The sequence below is a fragment of the Pangasianodon hypophthalmus genome, chromosome 11 (genome assembly GCF_027358585.1).
Source record: "Pangasianodon hypophthalmus isolate fPanHyp1 chromosome 11, fPanHyp1.pri, whole genome shotgun sequence".
Taxonomy (NCBI): Eukaryota; Metazoa; Chordata; class Actinopteri; order Siluriformes; family Pangasiidae; genus Pangasianodon; species Pangasianodon hypophthalmus.
Genome location: NC_069720.1, coordinates 16,571,750 through 16,586,964, shown reverse-complemented (window position 1 = coordinate 16,586,964; position 15,215 = coordinate 16,571,750). Strand labels below are relative to the sequence as shown.

The following is a 15,215-nucleotide window of genomic DNA, read 5'->3' as shown; positions in this document are numbered from 1 at the left end:
ACAATACCAAATACACTTCTCCTTATGTTATTGTCAGTGGAGAGAGGCAATGTTTATTATATACTGCATAGCACTTTGCAAGCACTTGGTCAACACATGTTGTTTTAAACTGAATAAACGATTTACATCGTATTCAATGTTGTGGTTTAAAAGCTACAAAACTAAAACAATTGCGATTCCACTTTATCACCGTTTGGTGTTGCTCGTGTGTAGCTAAATGTGCGCTCAGTCCAGCCTCCCCTCACCCGCTGTGCCTGTGTGTGTGTGTATATATGTGTGTGTGTGTGTATTTGTATGTGTGTGTGTGTGTGTGTGAGTGTCGGCCCGAAAAAGAGCGCGGGTTTCCAGCTGAGTTCTCTCTCTCTCTCTCTTTCTCTCTCTCTCGCTCTCTCTGTGCGCGTGTGTGTTTGTTCGTGCGTGCGCGCGCGCGTGTGTGTGTGTGTGTGTGTGTTTGTGCGAGTGTATGCGCGTGCGTGCGTGTGCGCGCGCGCGCGCTGTCATTATTGCTATCCAGTCTGCTCCGCGCTCGCGATGGCCAGATTCATTTCGCGTGAGGCAGGAAGGCAGCAGCGCTGTCCCGCTCCCGCTCCGGTTCCCGCTCCCGCTCCCTCACGCGCTCCGGTTCCGGTTCCGTGCAGCCTGCTCGCGCCTGGCCCCGGGGCAGCACCGAGCCCACAGCCTCTCCTCTTCCTCCTCCTCCTCCCCTACCAGCACCAGGTTCTTCCCGAACCCATGAACGGCTCCGAGTCCATCTCCATCCACCCGGAGAGCGGCACCATGAAAGACCAAGACGCGATCAAACTGTTTATCGGGCAAATCCCGCGCAACCTGGAGGAGAAAGACCTGAAGCCACTGTTCGAACAGTTTGGGAAAATCCACGAACTGACAGTGTTAAAGGACCGATACACCGGCATGCACAAAGGTAAAGCGTCCATCGCCCCTTCTCCCCCGGACAGCAGTGTACAGTAGCCTGAACCACTCGAGCCAGAGAAAAGCTTTCACCTGTTTATGTCGTAAAACTGACATGTCAATCAAAGCTGTGACACGAGATTGCGGGATCACTTTCTCCAGATGTGAATAATATTATAATGTAACCATTCCGCTACTAATCGTCATAATATTCACGAGAAATTCTCTCATTCCTGTGCCTTGAAACTATAAAAGAGTCATGCATTAGAGAATGTTTCCCTTCACTCGTGTTATTGTTTTTGACATGTCGTCTGTAGTGTACCTGTGGGATTTACAGTGTGTGTGTGTGTGTGTAAGTGTGTGACGCTGGGCAGCCTTCACAAAGCCTCTGTCAGTCATTTCACTCTGTTTATGTGCTGCTTTTTCCGATCTGACGTTTTCTTCATCACTGTCCATTCTTCCACATTCAGAAAACCTCATGTAAACCTCATGTATTCATGCTGTCCATTCTGTCCTGTCCATTCTCCTCACTACTTCATGTTTAGCTGCATATCAGAATGATGACATTATCTTCTGTAGACTGGGATGAGGCCAGAGTGCTACAGAACCTACAGCTTGCTTTTAACCTTTTGTGGTCCTCTGTGGAAGATAGCTTTATTCGAAATGGTGGTGACTGACCAGTAATACCGTGCTCTTTCGAAAACATCAAGTTAACTATGATGAAAATGAATCCTGCTTTCTCCTACAATGTGGTTAGGGTGCACTGAACGGGAAAGTGGCGTTCACGGTCCTCAGGAAAAGTGAGGTGTCTTTCTTTTCTCAATGTTTTTATTGGTAGATATGACAAATATTTCACTTTTGTGTCTAGTGCTAGTAGAGAAATAAGAAATGGAGAACATGCGAGAAAATTTACTCATCACCTGCTATTTATTTTCTGTCTGTTAATGAATCATCAAAAGCATCTAAATCCTATATAGGTATGCCATATTTATATATATATATATATATATATATATATATATATATATATATATATATATACACATATATATAGATAGATAGATATATATATAGATAGATAGATAGATAGATATAGATAGATATAGATAGATGTATATGATAGATATGGCATATATGAGACATTCTGGACAGTTAGAGTTTGTATACATTCTTTTTACACATGCCCCCAAAATGAAAATTCCAGTGTGATATAACCCAAGCTTTATGAAAAATCCCGTGTTTTCTTAATTAACTTGTGATTTAAGAGGTTCCTCTTACTAATGGGATCAGATGTGAGGCCAGGCTGCTAATTCACGCGGGAAAACACGGCATTAGTTTGTTAGGCGTGATAATAATGCATGACCATAATGACTTGACTGAAGAGGATTAGTGGTTCTAGGTATTGTTCGAGGCCTCGGTTTCTTGGATCAGCTGCCGTGTCCCTTAACACAGCCTGCTTTTCCCCAATTAAAATATGCTCTGCTCCGGTACCCAGCAATATTTAATATGACTAATGCTGTTCAATGCTAGCCCCCGGGCAAATATTGGTATTAATAATTAGCATTCGCCCCTGCGATATTTAGTGATTGATCGCTCAAAGTGTAATGCTCCCTTAGCACTTAATTAAAGTTTGGATGTTTAATATTTAACAAACCATTATGGGACTATGTGATCTTTTGAATTCAGCATATTATAAATCCTGATAAATGCAGAATTTTTCAAGATACAAGAGAAATATGGCACATCTTTGCTGCATGCAATTCAAATGCATGTGACCACATTCTTCATTCTGGTTTTTGTGACTGCCGTGACTTTGACAAAAATATGGAAGACAGCAGTTTTCACGTGTATGGAGAATGGTTATTGTCATTACAAATGATCATATGTGCTAGAGTGAAATATTAGCATTAATGTTATTGGGATCAGAGTCCTAATGTCTTTATAACTGGTGCTGAAATGTTTCTGGAAAGCCCTTCACAATAAATCAGAGCAATAATCTAATAAAATGCCAGCATTATTTTTAACCCCTGTCTCATGTAAGTGGGTTGCATGTGCACTAGTCCTGAGATAAACGCTCGGATTCAGAGCATTTATGTGCCATACAGACTGATTATTACTTGGTTGGTCATGTAGTACTGCTGTTTGTTTTTTCTCTATCCAGCTTACTGTCTGCTTACTGTCCGATTTGTGATGGCCATGTGTGTGTATATGTATATATATATATATATATATGTATATATATATATATATATATATACATATATATATATACACACACATACATACATAGTACGGTGCAAAAGTCTTAGGTGCCATAATTTTGTTAGTAGTTATATTTTTTTGTTTTATGACTTCAGTCAATACAAAAACATTTTAGATTTCCTGACAATAGTTTTCCAGCACAGAATTAAATGTTACAGACAAATGTTTGTATGTCAGTAAAGAAAGCAGCATATTACATAAGAGACACTTTTCAGACAAAAACATAATGAAGGCTGCTGGGTTGTGAGAAGCAAGTGCAACAGTTAGAGTCCCCAGAAGAACTGTGGCTGGTTCTGCAAGATGCTCTGGTACACAAATTGTACCAGAGACTGCTAATTTTTTTTTAAAGCAAAGGGTCATCACACTAAATATTGACTTTGCTTCATTTATTACTCTTTACTGCTCTTTATTGTATTTTTTTAAATGTAGAAACATTTAATTTCATCATTTTGAAGGCATCTTTGCATTCTTTGCAAAGCATTTCTTTGCATGTGCCTAAGATATATATATATATATATATATATATATATATATATATATATATATATATATATATATATATATATTTGAATTGCATGGAATTATTCTGTATGGATGGGCATAACATTAAAATACATCTGTATATCACAAACAATCCAAGCATTTTAAATGACTGCATCTTTATTGAACAATGGCTTAAAAAGTCAAGGCCATTAATAGAAAAGTGTGTGAAACTAGGATAATTACCTCTTGAGAAGAGGTTAATTGGAGTCAGAAGTTCCAATCAATTTGAGTGTGGGTTTGGACTGCACTCCCATAGGAAAAAAAATCCAACTTTTTGTTACCTGCTCTTTACAACAAAATTCTGTTAAACTGCAAAATGATGTAATCAAAAGATACTTTACAGGACTTCAGAAAACTGTTTCTGAAGCCGTTAAGACTGAAAAGAGCATTAAAGGATTTCTAAAGACTTGTGTCAGGCAATTTACAAAGATGTCAGGCAGTTTGCAAACGGAACAAAATTCAGCACCATTACTGCACACCGAAACCACAAATGGTCTTATTGTTGACAGGTAAAGAGGTGCAGGCACAAAATACTAAACCAGAGTGATTATTTCGATAAAGTATTGCAATATTTGGTGGACAAACTATATTTTTTGCTAATTGATTGTTCATACAAAACACTGCACATCAACACCAAAATGTCATCCCATCTGCGAAGCATGGTGGAGGGAGTATGTTGGATCTGCATTGCTTTTTCAGGATCCGGATTGTTTGCAGTCATGCATTATACATTTTCAAATTCTACAATGAAAATCAGCCATAGAATATTAGGATAGCTACCTGACTTCAGTTGCACTGAAATATTATTACACGATCTGTAGTAGATTATTTAGGTAAGCTTTAATTTAATATAATATGAACCAAAACTGGTTGAGAAATTAGCCAGATTTCATCCTTGTCACAGCACAAGCCTGATCAAAAGCTAGTTAATATGCTTTTTCTGTCACAGCACATTTAAACTAATATAATCTTAAGCACAACCCTAACACTATCCATTCTAAATGTCATCACAAACATGGCCCTATATTTCCTGTGTTTCACCCAGACGTCACTGTATTGTCTGCTCATCAATTTTGCTTTATTCCACTCACCCATTTTGATGTTTGACATTTTATTCATAGTCTACATGGCTTAACTACTTATTAAATTTGGCTGTAAGACTAAATGCTAGCTGTTATGATGCATCACAATCCAATTTTGCAACAACACCAAGAACTCTTGGAGAATTACATTTTGTGTTTAATTTTACTTTTTGGTTAATAAGTATTTATTTTAGTGGAATTTTCATGGCACAGCTAATCTGCTCTTCTGGCTTATGTAGTTACTTAATCTTAACACACATTTATTATGATTTAGATAAAAACAGAAATGTAGTCATTGATGCAAAAATCTGACTGATTCCAAAAGGGTTCACCTTAACCAAATTTTACAATGGAATTTTACAATGAAACAAGTGAGACACTGATAAACTAGTCACAATTACCAAAACTAAGTGTACTATGCAATAGGCGCTTTTTTCTTTCTTTTTCTTTTTTTAAAAAAAAAAAAAACAAACAAAACAGACAGCTTTTCCCCTGACAGGAGCCTGAAGTCTTTTTCTTTTCTTGAAGATCTGCATGACCAGTGATCTTTGCATGTGAACTGTGAACATGTACACATTAAGACACGGTTGTTTGTTTTTAAAGCTGATTTACCTTTAAATATGTAGTATAATGATGTAGTCATTTTTGGGACCGTGTTTAAGGGACCCACTTGATGTGTGTGCTTTTGAGTATGTTGCCTATAAGTTAATTTTGTTTCATCCCTCTAGAAACTTTAGACTACTCTGTAAATGCTGGGCAAATTTTCAAAAAAATCTGTTTTTTGCATAAAAGCATGGAACGTTTTGCTCAGACAAATTCAGTTCTTGTCAGTTTTGATAGTTTGAAGCCAGCAGCTTCCTTCAAACCATGCTTAATATTGTCATGGCAACTACAGTGAAATATTTTTCTATCAGCAGAGGCGTAGATGCATATGCCTAACACCAGATATTCTGCAGGAAATGACATTTCCTGTATTTTAACAACTTCACAGTTTTTTTTTTATATAAGTCATTATACAGGAGGTGAATAAGCAGTGGTGAATTTACACACTGTTGAAAGCATTCACTGGTTCTGTTCTGAGGGTCTTCTGAGAGTGGAGTGGAAATGACAAATGACATGAAAAAGGTTATGAAACGCTGACCAATTTTAATGTTGTGTTCCATCCATTCATGGGAGGAAGATAAATTGAGAGCTCCTAGGAGATTTTGCTTTAGCGTCTTGTGATAATCACTCACAGTTTTGAGCTGATTCATGAGAACTCCTATGAGAGAAACTCTATGATCAAGAGAGACGCAAGTGTGCTGAGAAATCTGTTATATCTTCCCAGACATTTGCATATTAAAAAAAAACATAACTCTGCCAGAAACTTCATAATCTCTTACTATAAGGGAAAGGAAGAAGAACATAATGCTGATCAGTCCTGCTTTCAGATGCTGTGATGGTTGTGATGGAAGACATGTTATATGAGTCAGAAATCTGTGATCACTGAAACACACACTGTCTCACTTCCTCTCTCTTTCTGTATCTCTGAACTGGACAGGAGAGAAATGAAAGATAGGCAGGAGGCTAAGCACAACAGATGAACAGACAGAGAGAGATGGAGCGATTGTCAAAGCCGTAGAAAACAAACAGTGTCTTTAATGTGAAGGTGCCCAATGGAGTGACGACTCGCCGTAGCAGCTTGAGAAAGGCATGAAGGGAAACAAAGGGATTTACTGTGAAGTAAAGGTGTGAGGGGCAGACTATACAGATGTGCAGCATGATCACAACTGCAAAATGCTGACATAACCACAGAAACGGACTGAGCTACTACAATCATGATTATTTAAACTTTTCCCCAGCGTAATGTAACACTTAATGTAAAGTTAATACCGTCATCACCATCATCCCAGACTGGAATGTATTCTTTTAGCATACTTATTACTAACATTTTTATAAATGCCATGAAAGAAGACGATGAATGAGAACTGAAATGGAGAGGAATACTATTAGTGTTCTTTGTGTCACCCATCAGGGATGTGTTTGAAAGGAACACTGCTCAGCAGGGCTAAAAATAGAAATCTGTGGTATTACCGAAAATAGGTTAAGCTGCCATCACTGCACTGCTGGCATGACATCACCACTCTGCTGCCAGCCTTCCCCCAAAGACTGCTCCTGTACCGTGGAAATGAAGGGAAGCAGAGCGTGAGGGAGGAAAAGAGAGAGACGGGGGTGTGGGGTGTTCTGGCAGGGGGGGTGTTGAAGTGGACAGAGAGAGCAGAGGAGAGAGAGACAGAGTGTTGGAAACAAAAGAGCCGGGGGGGTAGGGGGGTGGGGGAGTTGTGGTGGTGGGGGTTATGGGGGGGTGTGGGGGGGTGGATGCGCCGTCTATGGCTGCCGTTTCATTTTCTCTTTGTTCTTCCATAGCCCTCTTTTCCTCACTGCATAGCATCACTCAGACCTTGTATGTCTGATGACTTGCCACCATTCTCCGTATTGCTTTTTCTTTTTGTTAGCGGAGCTGGTTTGCCCTGGTTGGAGGCATCTCAGGTAATTTCACTTGTTAGAATGATGCCGGATCACTAAGACTTCCTAAAATGACCCAGCCCTGAGTGTTATGCATTAGTAGCTCTGAAATCAAAGCGGTATTAAAATAAAATATATATTTTTCTTTCTCACAGTATGTGTTTTCATACCTTGTTAAATTCTTGCAGTGTTTCTTGGTTACTCTTACAGAGCTTAAGGTACATTAGGTACATTTATCTCAGTGTACATCTTAGCTGTCTCTGGCTCTAATTAAAAGTTTTTTTAGATTAAAAAAATATAGAATAGATTAGATTGCATAGGAAAAAAAATCACGGGAATATTAATAAGCCAGTTTAAGTGAAAAGATAAAATAAATGCAACAGGTACACTCTCAGAAGAAAGCGTTCTAAACTATACCATTCCTTCTCACTGGGATATGGGATCTTTTGTAACTTTAGTGTGTATCTATCACCTGGAAAAGTTAGCTATTACTCTATAAGCTAATTAAAGGTTAAAGCTCTAGCCTTTAAGGTCCAGTTTTGTACTGTACCTTAAATCATTTCTAAAAGTAAACTACATACACATTAATAATAGATTAATGTAATAGATACCCACTAAAGGTACAAAAGATATACCCTTGAGCGTACCACCACAGTTGCAAGGAAATGTACACTTTATTACCTTTTGTTCTGAGATTGTGCAGAAATAAATTCTAGCTGAAAAATTTTGGCAAGCAAGATTGTTACTGTCATTTTTCACAATTTTTAATAAAAGAAGTGTTATTTTCAGGGAATCATCAGCACTTAAAGCACTACATTGCTTGATACACTTAATTAACAATTAATAACATTTAATTAATAATTTTTAAATTATTAAAGATTAATAATTTTAATTATTAAAAATATTTAAATATTTAAAAATAAAAAATTAAGTTTTTAATTAAAAACTTTTAATAAGGCTTCTATTGGTGCATGTAAAGTATCACTTCGGCTCTTTTTAATAAGTACTCAGTGATGTATATGTTCCTGCTTTTGTACCTTTACTCAAACAGTATACATTTTTCTATATAGAAGCATACAAACCCAAATAAACCAGATGGATTAGAAGTAATGCAAATGCTACATTATATTATATTACACTTTACATTATTGATTGGATCTTCTTTCTACTCAACAGTCTTATTTATACCAGTCTATTCAACTACTTCAATATGTAGTGACAAGTGATTTTTTTAATACTTCAGCCACAGACTCTCTCTGCAGTCACTCAAACTTAACTCAAGCACCAGTGACTCACCCTCTCTAACTTTTCCTGCACCTGAAATAGTGACTCAGCTGAAACACTACTGACTCTGTTCCTCTGTACTGATGTTCCAGGCATCAATTAAAAATGTAATGCTACATGTTTAGTTCAAAAACTTTATTAATTATGTCTTTATGGCATGGGCTGTAATGACTATATTTGCTGATTGATTTGAAAGCTAACTAGATGCCTGCTCTTCCTTACACCCTGCCAGGGTCACTCTTACGCATTAGGTGGCACATCATCGCAATCAGTTAGGGCTCAAACCAGTGTGAAACTATCAGTCCATGCATGTGTAATGAAGAAGCCCTTTAGTCCTAAGACGAGTTTTGTGCTCCAGGCCTGCTGACTCTCAGCTATACAAGGAGCATGGATGTTGGGCACACTTAAAGGTGCCTGCCTTAATTAAGCTTTACAGGTTACGCTAGAGTACTGCCTATATTACAAAACTCATTACAAGCTAATTAGGCTGGAGCAGGGACAATGCTGTTGTCGAAACAGTTAGGGTGATTGCGTTGTAGAGAATCAAACTCTTGTGGTGTAGGTGGTGGTGGTGGTGCTCATTATGTAGAGCGTGTCTAAGATCTGTGCATTCAAAGTAAGGGCCTGATGAGACTTTACGTTCAGTGCAACAGACCTTGGCCCACTACTTAGGAGCTAACTACACTGTGATGAGAAACCCGGGCAATTTTTTTTTTTATAACAGAGAAGGAAGAGAAGGAAGCAGAACTGATGGAGACGAGGCTGGCAATGTGATTAGGCTAGGAGAAGAAGAATTGAATCATTGAGAGGCAGATTTATCCCTAAGACATCTACGTTTAATGGGCACCTCACAGCTTAGGGCCCAAAGTCGTGGAGCACTTGAGAATCACGGTACTGTGGCAGCTGCACTAGCACTAGTGTTCCAATAGGCCGTCCGTAAATAAGGCAGCAAGTGGATGCTGTCAGTGGCGAAGAGGCAGAAAAGCAGCCTCCATTCAGCTTGCTTAATCTCTACCATGTCTCTCCATGAAGCTCCAGTCATCCCTGGAGTCTTGCTTGGAACAGTGTGTACACAAAGCCTATAGTATATGCAGCTTCTTATTAGAAATGACAGCATTCTGTACACGCCAGCATTGTTCACATTGCATAAGCACCAAATGTAGAAAGATGTGATTATCAAACACCGTGGCAGATCATTTACTTACACTGTCCCTGTTATTTTTTCCCCCCACCACTTGCCGCTATATCAGCAGGGTTCTTTTATGTTGAATTTCGTATAATTTCATCATGCAGCCAAAAAAAATTCTCACTTGGTATGCAACAGCTTGCTGGTAATTTGTACATGTTTGGATTCCAATTATGAAGTTGTTAGAGCCAGTGCCTGTGGGCTGCAAATGCGTATTACACCATACATTAAAGCACAGAGAAACACTTTTAAATTGAGATTGTATTTCTTAGCCTTTCACATATTTATTCTTTCTTTCTTTTTTTTGCTAATGTTATTGCAGCAGTTAATTTGCTCCAGACACGCAGTGTTTTCCACCTCGGCAAATGCATCCAATTTAGCAGTACCATAATTGCACGATGCAAAACATTCCTTTCAAACTGAGGGTCAGGGAATGTGGCCTTGGTTGGAGCTTTATAGCCATAAAAACGCTTTGATGTGATCACAAGCAATGCTGGTTTAGTAGGAAGCTGTAATGGGCAAAAGTACACAATTGGCTGACTTGTTTGTTTGCTATTGGAAATCATTATGTTAGGACAGCGTATGGAGCAAGCGTAGCTGCTACTTTGACACAGCCTGTTTCAGCTGCATGGAAGGGGTCACGTCTTGTAATTTTCTAGACGTTTGTATCAGGTGAGATGTTTACAGTACAATGCACAGTCAAAAGCTCATGACTCTATTTTATCTATGTTTCTTGGGGCCATGGCCATAACCATGCATGGGGAGATTCAGGTCTGTGAGCAGAAATGCCTTGTTGATGAGAGAAGACGTTGCCTGTTTGTCCCGTTGTCCAGGTTTGGAGAAACCTGTACCCACTGTAGCTTTAGATTCCTGTTTTTTTTGCTGACAGGACGTGGAATCTGATGTAGTCTTCTGCTGTTGTAACCCGTCTGCTTCAAGGTTCGATGTGTTGTGCATTCTGAGATGCTTTTCACCACACTACAGTTGTGAAGAGTGGTTATTTGAGTTCTTGTAGACCTCTCTCCTCAATTCATCTCATCTCATCACATCATAGCTGCCATTTTTTGTTTTTGCGATGACACATTTCTGCAGTGTGGACTAAAATTAACACCGCTCAATGAAGTGTTTGGTGGCATAATAAATAAAGCAACTCTCCACATTAATAAATGCATAGAAGATACTCTGAAACTATGCAGTCTCCAGAGTGTACATTTACATGCCAAAAAAGGATGAGAGCAGAGAGCGCAGATCCATTTTATAGCAGTCACTTTCACACCTATAAAAGTGTGATCCCCACTGAGGGGTTTGTAAGCTGCCAGTGAAGCAGCTTAACCCTGGCAAAGCATCCACTGGCACCAGCACAGGTGCACCATTATAGCATGTTTACTGTCACTGTCATAGAGCAAGGGCACATTAATGATGCCCTGCTTTCTAGTGCTGTGTTTCACCCAGGCTGCTTTGCCTTAGTGAATGCCCCTCATTTGGCAGTGCCTGTGTGCATGCATGTGTATATATGAGTGTACGTGTCTCACAGTGTGTTCTGGAAGCCCTGGGGCTATGAGATTTTCTCTCCTGTCCTCCCCCACTGTCTGCATCCCTTCACACCCCCCAAGGCCTTCCCTTCTGCACCATCTCTCTGTCAGGAGCAGTCAGAGTTTATCCCACCCAGCTGAGACGTGGGTGGTTTGGACAGTGACGGCAGGCTGATCTATAGAGCTCAGGCTGGAGCTACGACACACACACATACACAATCAGTGAAGAACAGATGAGACAGGCTCCTCCATATTAGAAAAGGGGCTGTGTGTATTTAACCAGTCTACAGGGACACCTCGCAGCAGCTCCTACCCTGTCATTGTAAGGCATGTGCTTACTTTGTGCCAGCTTGATTTTCCAGCATGGACAATAAACAAAAATAAGCAACTGCTCAAAAAGACACACATGAAATAATCGACATATTTTTGTGAGACATTTTTTTGTTTTGTGTTCAGCGCTGATCCTTATCACACCCTCATAGATTATTCATTTCTACTTGTGTGGATCATAAAGTGCAATGATGGTCATGTCCTGTGTTGCCATTGAGTGTTTAAACAAAGCCTGCGCTGACTGGTCGATTTGTCTTCCTGATTGCTTTGTCTCACAGGTTGTGCGTTCCTCACCTACTGCGCCCGCGAGTCAGCCATCAAAGCCCAGAACGCCCTCCACGAACAGAAGACGCTGCCAGGGGTGAGTTTTTGTTGCTAGCCAACAGCCGCTCCTTCAGGAGGGCCACCATATCCAGTCAAAGCCAAAGCTGCATGTTTTTAGAAAGAAACCAACGGGAAATAAATCAATAAGCCCAGCCTTTTAAGAGCAGGCTCAGAGCCGTTTCATCGTGCCTCTGCCGTAGGGGATATGGCAAGAAATTGATCAGATGCTTTCAGTGTGCAGGCTTAGGAGAGCCAGTGACAGCAAATGTCAATTCATTTGTTCTTTCAATTTTTCCTTTAAATTACTCTATTTATGAAAAAAAGCCTGGGTAGTCATTGTTGGCCAGTTGCACAGAAATGAAAATAAACCCGTCTGTGTCCTGGCCAGCATTGAGACAGAACAGGACCGCTTCATAAAGAAGCAGGAGGAGACATCAGCTACAGAGAGACACATTTCTGTGAAATAGCTATAAGGGGGCACATTAAAGAGAGAGATACAAGAGCAACACGAACTACTCTGGCAGGTCCTCAAAACAGCTTCTCTTTTATCCCTTAACATCTTCCAAGCTTGAGTGGCTTTTGTGTTAAAGGGCATTTGAATAATAAAAATAAATTTGTTCAAGAATGCCAAGGGACATCTTGGTGGTAGCAACAAGCATGCAAAGCAGAGCATTGAAAAAAAAAAGGAATCTACTCATAGTTGATTTAAGGCTGGCCCGCTGCTAGACACTAATTGCACCCACATGCCAACCTCAGGGGGCATCAGTTAGGGTTGAACAGTTACCAATATTACACAGGATATGGAGATGATTGTTTTTGTACATTTAAAAGAGAGAGGCTGTTTACTGGCCACTGAAAGATTTAAAAATCTCCATGTGATGAAACAAATTAGAGATGGCTGCAATTTTACACGAAACAATAACTGTTTAGTTAAACGTTAGTAAATGTATTTAGCATGTTGGGACACCTACACCTACCAATATTTGTGTCCTCATGAGGGATGGGGTAGAAAGAGAGAGAGAGAGAGAGAGAGAGAGAGAGAGAAGCAAATTGAAGTTGTAAAGTGTGTGTGTGTGTGTGTGTGTGCATGTTCCTCTATATCTGCACACTCCGTCCCCTGACCAGGCTGACTTTAAATCTTTCAGCAGCAACCCCTGCTGCTGTGTGCTGATGGTAAGTAGATATGCCAGTTGTTTGTTTTGCAAAATCCTGCTTGATATGCAGTTTGCCAAAGGCTTCAGTGTAATTCATGTAAACTTGGGTTCCCCAGGAGAGGAGTGACGACTTATTTACGGCTCCAGTTTGTTATTAACTCTTTCCCAACTATTACACCGTGAAACGACTTGAGAGATAGTAATCAGTCTGGTCTAAACTTGTATTTACCAGTTTCAACAGTGGTGCTGTTTATTGAATTTACACGTCAAAACTTCATGTGCATTGTACTTTTATATGGAAAGCAGATTGCTTTCATGATAATGAAGCTTTTAAAATAATACAATGTGTACCTCTCCCAGCTGCCAGCGAGTTTGCCAGCAGTTATCTGGCCACCTAGTTGTGTGCTACACACACACTCACACACACACACACGCTTATACATTAGCAGATAGAAATATAAGAAAACACAAGCTGAACATACTGAACCTGGTACATTTTGGTGAACAGACATCAGACATACAGGACTGTGTGTACACACACTGTGGCCTCTTAACTTTTTAATATTGTAGTTCACCATATGTAATGTCAAAGTGTAAGGAGACTAGAGAGTGGAAGGAAGGTGTGGGAACAGGATGGCAGGAGAACATCAGGTGTTTTCAATTTGTCATAATCATGCATATTAATACATCCTTGCATTCTTTATGAAGGTATGTCGAGATTTCCCTGAGCCATTTTAGTAGTTTCTTGGGCAATTAATAAAAAGCATAATAAATAATGTCTCGTTCAGTGGAGATTCAAATTGTGTTTAATCTGACATATCCAGGGACACTTAAAAACATTGGGCTGTACAACAGGGACAGAAAATGTGAGATGTTAGAAGATTGTTGGATATTGTAAGATGCAATGAATTAAGTATACAATTTTAATGTGTCCATAACTATATGTGCAGTAAGAGTAGGAATTTTTTTGCTACTTTTCAAGTTTATACAACTATAGAAAGAAATAATGACAATATCTCTCTTTTAAGCAAATATTGAAATTACTATTGTGCAAAGTGAAAAATAAAAACAATTAATAATAACTGTGAGAAAATGATTTTTTTGTCATTAGTGCTTTTGCAAATATTCTACCTATAGCTGGACATCTCCTTTATTTTTAAATATACAGACTGCACTGGCTTTGTACACCTAACAAAGTGTGTTATATGTAGTGTATGCAATTTGGGATTCAGCCACAGAAAAGGGGGGTACAAACAGATAAAATGTTCTATTTGAGGAAATATTTGACAATATATAAATATTTGACAATATATAAATAGACCCAAAGTACTGCTGAAGTACAGATGTGCCTCTGCTTTTTGGTATAAATTTCTCCTCCTTTATTTTCTCGCTCATTATAATGATAGCAATATATTTAATCATTTTCATGATTCCAGCGTACACCATGGCTTTCTATCCCTTTTGTACTAAAGACTAGAATTGTTTCAGAGGGTGCAAAAGTATTTTATAACACAATGCTGCAGTGCTCACCCCCATCATCGTTCCATTCACTACTCAAGCAGTCAGAATGAAATGCTGAAACTCTATGATATAGATGCACTCAGCATGGCATGTGCACAGACATGAACGGCGCGTCGCTACAGCACAGCTGCTTGCTAAAGCGAGAGTGTGTGGTTGTTTCAGAAAGAGCCCTGCAGGCCGAGTGGGAGGAAGATGAGGATGGCGTTGGCAGTTTGGTTGAGGAGAGGAAGACGTTCTGACAGCTGTCTGTTTCTATAGCTCAAAGTCTTATCACTGTCCTCCGAGGAGTGTGAGATGAGGCAATAACATCAACATGTATACACGGTAGCCTGTCATGATCAGCCAGCACTATCTGCATTGATCTGTTGTTTGTGTGTGTGTGGGTGTGTGTGTGTCTGTGTGTCTGTGTGTCTGTGTGTGTTGGGGGGGTACAGTGTGTCTGTGTGAATGTACTTTTGTATGATGTCGACAGTCCTTAGATTTATAATTGTCATAAAATACAACACCGAACCCAAAATATTGACAATAGTGCACTTTATATATTTAGTGTACCAACAAATTTGCAGAAAATTAAATATGACAA

At 39.4% G+C, this 15,215-nt stretch overlaps 1 protein-coding gene across 4 annotated transcripts in view; it reads left to right on the top strand.

Annotated features, from left to right (window-relative positions):
- The first annotated feature begins 435 nt into the window (after nucleotides 1-435).
- The window catches only part of celf5a (cugbp, Elav-like family member 5a), a 196,065-nt gene continuing 181,285 nt past the window's right edge, over nucleotides 436-15,215 (top strand). For 2 of the 4 annotated variants that reach the window (XM_034308831.2, XM_034308830.2), the window contains exons 1-2: nucleotides 436-922; nucleotides 11,912-11,994. In XM_034308831.2, coding sequence (XP_034164722.2) covers nucleotides 532-922; nucleotides 11,912-11,994 — 474 coding nt within the window. In that variant the 5' untranslated portion in view covers nucleotides 436-531. The remainder of the gene's footprint in view (nucleotides 923-11,911; nucleotides 11,995-15,215) is intronic. The other 2 variants (XM_026921572.3, XM_026921564.3) reach the window with 1 other exon arrangement.